Raw genomic sequence first — 6707 nt, 5'->3', positions numbered from 1 at the left:
AATATCGTGGTGTTGATAGTCGCAAATTATGGAAATTTTACTCTATGAGTTTTTATGCAAATGTCTTCAATTTTGCTCGCACTGGTAGGGATTTACATACAACAAAGCCCTTTATTGCGTTAATGTGTAATGAAGTATGTGTATGTGTAATGCTTAGCTGATATACAAAACTTCAACACAGTTGTATGTATGTACATATATATACATATATGAAGTTTACAAGAAGAGCGTTTAAGTAGACACAGACATTAATGTTATGCTTACATAATTATGTAAAATTGTAGGAAAAAGATATTTATCTTATCTAAATCGATCCTCTTCTCTGTGTTACCAAGGCACTTTTGAAACCACTGCACTGATTAGAAAAATGTTTGACTTATAAAAATGAGTATCCGTAGATGCATCATTGCCTGCAGAGGGGCGATCGCTATCAGAAAAAAAACTTAATTTTCTTTTGTTTTTGATGTTTTTTAGATACCTGCAGTGACTCAAACAAATGAATACGTGTTGATTTTCTTCAAATATTTGAAATGTTTTTCGAGATAATTTATTTTTTTTTTTTATATAAAAATAAGGTATAAGCTTTAACAAAAACTGTTGAAATCACAGTTTCAAACTTTATACAAAATTTAGGAAAATTCAAGAAATTTTCATCAAAACTTCAAGTTTTTAATCTGAATTTTTAGAAAACTTTGGGGTATGAAGTTTTAAAGTTCATATAATTTTAGTCTAATGAAGTGCAAGTTTCTAACGGCTAGAAAACCGCATTGCTGTTTGAGATTTTTTTTTTTTTTTTGGTAACGTATTGTTGCACTTTTTTCACATAAGTATGAATTTCTTATGAAATAAAACGCGGGAGATCGTCAGCAACAAAATTTCAAAATATCAACGCAATTACGCTTGTTATATTTAAAAAAAAAAAAAAAAAAAAAAAAAAAANCGAAAAAGTAGCATAAAAAAAAAAGAAATTCTCAAAATCCAACGCGATTTTTTAGCCGTTTTAGGCACAATAGACCTAAGGTCGCAGTGCACAGCCTCTAACATTCTATCTATCTAGCCGTTTGAAACTTGCACTTCATTGGACTAAAATTGTATGGGCTATAAAGCTGCATACCCGAAAATTCTCAAAATTCAGAATAAAAAGTTGAAATTTTGATGAAAATTTGTTGAATTTTCCAAATTTTTTTTATAAATATTGAAACTGTAATTTAGATGGTTTTGATTAAAACTTATATGAATATAACAAAAAAAATTTACCTGGAAAATTCCAGCTATTTTTGCTCGTCTCCACGCCAAATAAAGTTTTTTTCTTTATCTTTTTCTGGAATTCCTGGCACAGCTGGTTACCAACCTAACTGAGCATCATTAGAAGCGATGAAAGACGGGCCTAGGCGCAAAAGTGAAATGGGACGTAAGAGGTGGAGGCCAAAAATTAAAGAAATTTATTTTTTTTTTCCTAGTAAACCAACTCCCCTGGGAAATTCTTATATGTCATTGGTTTTTACCGTTGACAAGCAATGGGACATATATGTCCCTTAAGATTGAGGGATCTCAGGTGTGCTTTAAGTGTGCTAACTTATTTTGATTTCTTTTGTTAAAAAGAGGCAGGCTGGCCGGAAACTTCTCCGGAAGTTCTGGATATGTAACTCCACCTAGTACAGAAATATTGCAGCAAGGAAATAGAAGAAAAAAAGTTAAGTTTTTTCGAATTCGGGGTGGCATGGCAAGCAAAGGGAGGAATCTATCCTTAAAAATAAGGTAATTATCTACTAAACAAGACCTTTTTGAAAAAAATCGGTTCAACAGTTTTTCCAGGAAGAATTTATATGCAACAGGACACCGATGTCCCTTTGGTCGTCAAAGGGTTAAGGCAATTAGCAGGACTTCATAGAGCAAGGTCAAAATAAAAGCACTCAGTAACAGAAGCTCTCCTTCGAAAAGCTGCAACTGCATGCATCCATTTTACCCTCTCGGCAGCAGCTCTAAGCCACGTATGAGCAGTTAATACATTATTTGCTGTGATTTATTATTAAGTTTTGAGCTTTATATTTTAAGTATTTATATTTCCGTTGCTTACCTTATAAAATAATCCTGTATAAATTCTTGATTCTCATCCATCCACGCTTCCATGCGCGCTTGTTCGGCATCGTAGCCCTTCTGTGTTGTATGTTGCATGGTATGCATATTTTGTTGTTGCTGTTGCTGATGATGCTGATGCTGAAGCTGAAGCTGATGCTGATATTGATGTGGCGTAGTTTGCAGCTGCAGGGGGACACCGGTACGTGGACTTAACGCATTAGCGCTATCAAATGTTACGCACCCTGTGCCCCCCTGCTCCGCCGCAGGCATTCTGCCGGTAAGGTTCTGATGCTGATGGTAGGTGTGTGTTTGTATTGTTTGACACTGTGCGCTTGGCTCTTCAATGCTTCGCAGCTGCAGGCCTGTAAAGAAAGAGAAAAGGTGGAGGCAAAATATTAATTAATTGTTGTTGAAGTTATAAATAGCTTAAGCTAAAGAAACAAATGCTAATAGTCTAAGATACGACAAAGGCACGACCTTCACCCATCTGTTTTAATGGATGGCAACTTTTTTCTATGCAATTTAATGTGTTAATAAATATTTTGCGAGTGGGTTGGCTGAACAAAATCTTGGCCAGGATATTTTTAATTAAATATTCAAAAATTATTATTATTATTTTTTTTAATTTTGTAGTCATTTATTTAATGTAATTATAGAATGTGAAAACCTATCGGTTTGACAGGTATGAACAGATAGGTAATATTAGTAATTTTCACTCATCTATTTAACAGATTCTATAAGCTTTATGCTTTCGACTGATATATATGTAATTATTTACTGAACAAATGAGTGCAAAATTAAAAAAAAAATATTATTATTTTTGAATATTTAATTAAAAATATCCTGGCGAGGATTTTATCAGCTGGGTGAAGGTCGTGCCTTTTTCGGATCTCCTACTATAAACTTAGCAAATATATTTTCGTATCTATAATGTAAATTCGCTATTAAGGTATCATTTTAATTCGTGAAACGTGTCAAAGATTAATTTGGCTTAAATATCTATAGACGATTACTTTGGCTGCCTTTGCTTTAGCTTAAGAAATCTTTGTTTATACATAATCATTAGGGCGGGTCAATTTTTTTTTTTTTTTTTGACAAGGCATTGGAACACTCTGTGTAATTCTAAGCAAATTTGCCGAAGAAACCATGGGCATAAAATTAATTTAAAGTTTGCCAAATTGCAAAACTAGGTTTCGAAGAAAATTTGAAAATTTTTACTGTTGCGCCCTCTTGTGAACGCTTTAAGAGAAACATAAGTCCACAAAAGGATTCCTCGTACCAAAAAAAAGCTTATTATAGCATATTTTTTATGCAGAATTAAACATATCTTTACGACACTACAGCAAAATGCTAAAAAATATATTTTCGCAATTTGGCAAACTCCAAACTGATTTTAGACCCATGGTTTCTTCGGCAAATTTGCTTGGAATTACACGTAGAGTCCGCCTGTGCTATACTTGCATACTTAGTCGAAAAAAATCTCCCATACAAATTGCTCCGTCCTAATAATCATACATAATTTCCGCACACACAAGTTATGGAGTTTGGCATGGGAGCGAAACACATTTATGTATGCGCTCTTGTTGCTGACCAAGCAATAAGCGTAAATACAGCTAATTGTAAATATAAAGCAAACCTGCATACAAAAAAGTCGACGAAAATAAATATAAACAATTTAAGGGGTACAAAGTTTTAGATTAATTCTTTAGTATACAGAAATTCTATTACCGTATTGTATATTGTTTGAATAAGCAATTAAAATTTTTTAGTAAACAGACGAAATAACTAATGTTACACTTGATCCCTTAACCGAACATTACACTCTTTAAACAATAAACAGTTAAACAGTTTTGTGTCTCAAAGTTTATTTTCGTCTCGTGGGACTGAAAAAATACTAAGAAATGAAATCAAAATATAAATACTGCAGAAATGTGAGTAAGCTCTTACTAAAAGGCAAACTTGTGATCGATTTCCACTGGGTAAAAAATGAAAAAAAAATAAAAATAAAAATAATATTAGAGCACCAGAAGCCAAATCAACAATTTTTAGATTTTTTCTCTGTCTGTCTGTATGTTTGTACGCGCATCACTCGAAAACTAATGCATGCAATTGAGATCAGTTTTCATCAATGCATTGGCAGAGGTCTAACTTAAAATATAGAAAGGAAAAAAATTAGAGAGTTGCCACCTGTTTGTAAATTGAAGTTTAAGTAAATTGATAAGACAAAGTAAATAAGAGCAATATGGCCGTTAAAAGAAAGACGTTTAAGAAGGCTTACAGCCCAAAAGATTTTTGTGGAAGGTTGCTACCTATTTGAAAATTTTATTTTAATTTAATTGGTAATATATAAATTGAAAATTAGCAATATGGGTATGAAATTGAAGAGGTTAAGGAACTTTTTCTGCCACCTGGAGAGGGTTGCCACCAGTTTTAAAATTTTTATTTAATTTAATTGATAAAATGAACGTAATATTACAATACGCGTATCAAACAACACAAACACAGTCATCATAAATAAAATAAATGTGCGCTATCGTCGAAGTCTGTGTATATATGCAAAGAATCCTGAGCTAGACTAATGATGGTGTACTTTGCAGGTCCTTGCTTGGTAATTTTTAATGAAAATTGGTAATTTTTTCTTTCTTTATCAAATTTAATAATTTGGTAATTTGTTTTTCAATTTGGTATTTTTTCTAGATTCAGTCCAGCATATCACATAGGTCAATACAGATCCCGATTTCACATTAGAATGTGTTCCGTAAGAGTATTCATAGGTGTGATCTCTAAGAAACCGTTTGAAAGTGGCTATTGCTTTATCTACCGTGTCCTTTCCCGGAAAGTTCTGAGTGGTCATAGCTTTCCCTCTCAATTCTATGTATGTTCTCATTCAAAAAGTTACGGAATTCGGTAAGGGACTTCACTTTGTCTGTCTGTCTAAAGATTTCAGCAATGTCTTCAAGCGTTGTATGTGTATACGTATGTGTATTGGAATTAACTGAACAAATGTTGATTTTAAAGTGCTCCAAGCTTAGAGGTATATTCCCATTAGCAGCTTCATAAAAAAGTCCTATGGTGCCAAGTAGGATGATCTCGGTGATCAAATGACATCCCATCTACGAAAAGTTATGCGCCTGATAATCCTCTGTTGACACTGTCAATGATCAGATGAATTCAATTGTTTTGTGGCATGAGCCTTACATGGCTGGAGATGTATATTCATGGATGTATATGCAAGATATCCTATTATGAGCCATTAAACAATCGAAAAATTTACTTAGGTTTGAAATTTTAAGAAAGACTTCCCGGTGTTAGGTTTTCAGCGATAACGCAGATATAAAAATTAAAAAAAAATAATAAATTAATAAAAATTAAATAGTTCAAAATTTAGATGAAAATTTGTTGAATTTTTTCTATGTCCTGCATATAGTTAGATAGCTTCACTTATGTAGTTTTTCGATTAAAGCACGAACCAAGCTTTTATAAAAAAAATTACAAAAAAATTTTAGCTTGAAAAACATTACAAATATTAAACAAAAAACACCATACACTCACTTTTGATTGCCAGTGTACATACATATGTGCTCGTATTTAGGTACAGTTCTGCACAAAAAATAAGTTTGGTCATTTTTTGTTAAACTTCGTAATTTTTCCTGGTCATTTTAGTAAAAAAAATGTTGTGAAAACACTACTGGCAACGCCAGAAAAACAGCGCTGGTCTTGTTTGTACAGGAAAGAAAATTGTAAGGACATAACCTTCCCATGTTTAGATGCGCAATCCTTTCTTGTTTGCTATTACTCTTTTAATCATTCTATGAGTCATAATATTACGACTTCTCTAACTTTTACTCTGAGTTCGCCGCTATTCCTTATGCAAATAGAAAACTAACAGCTCTCAACGTGTGTTGCCAACTCTTGGCTCTATTAGCATAAAACGGTTACAAAATGACCTTTCGGCAACAAAAGGGTTAAATAAGGACGCTTTCAAATTACTGCAAATTTTAGCAATTCACAACACCAAATTTTACTAAAAGTAAAATGCAATTTTCTAATCTTCCTAATTCTTACATGAATTGCCTTAACTTTTCGCAGAACAAGCAAATTTTTTCTCTAGATAAGCACAAAATTTGCTGACCCTCAAAAACAATGGCACCAAAAAAAGGTAGCCATAACAGACTTGCAAGAATGAAAATCATGGATGCCTGCGAGAATGTATGAGCTTACACACTCTTGTATGTTGGTTTAAGATTAAATTTTGCAGCCATTAGAGTATCCCCAAAGACCTGCATACATTTTCCACACACACACACACATTCACTCTGTTGGGTAGAAAAATAGCAAACTCGACAAAAAAATTACTCATTTCNTTTATTTAAACTCCCCTCGTGCTGCGCTGCTACAGTTCACTCGGCAAAGTGCAATTTGAGTGCATAAAGGATTAAATTAAATTTGTATCAACGGAGTGAGACTGGCAGTGCAATTTGTTTGGGTGCGGCACAAATGGGATTGGCAACAGCATAAGCAGCAACGAAAAAAAAAAACGCTAACGCATGTGCCACACTGTGCAGCAGCCAAAAAAAAAAGCTCGTTAAAGTCATTTGCGTCATGCCGTCGACAAATTTAAATTATGT

The 6707-nt window shown here is 33.2% G+C and overlaps 1 protein-coding gene across 1 annotated transcript; it reads right to left on the bottom strand.

Annotated features, from left to right (window-relative positions):
* Positions 1-2073: 2073 nt before the first annotated feature.
* LOC108381714 (dual 3',5'-cyclic-AMP and -GMP phosphodiesterase 11-like) lies at positions 2074-6390 on the bottom strand. Its single transcript, XM_017638124.1, has 3 exons — positions 6379-6390; positions 4901-4906; positions 2074-2441 (listed from the first exon to the last, which is right to left on the bottom strand). The coding sequence occupies exon 3, from the start codon at positions 2347-2349 to the stop codon at positions 2074-2076; it is 276 nt and encodes a 91-aa protein (XP_017493613.1). The 5' UTR covers positions 2350-2441; positions 4901-4906; positions 6379-6390.
* Positions 6391-6707: the final 317 nt, after the last annotated feature.

This window comes from Rhagoletis zephyria, unplaced genomic scaffold (assembly GCF_001687245.7).
Source record: "Rhagoletis zephyria isolate East Lansing unplaced genomic scaffold, Rhagoletis_zephyria_1.1 Rzeph_scaffold_23486, whole genome shotgun sequence".
Classification (NCBI taxonomy): domain Eukaryota; kingdom Metazoa; phylum Arthropoda; class Insecta; order Diptera; family Tephritidae; genus Rhagoletis; species Rhagoletis zephyria.
Note: the sequence above shows the minus strand (reverse complement) of the source record. Positions and strands in the feature narration are given on the sequence as shown.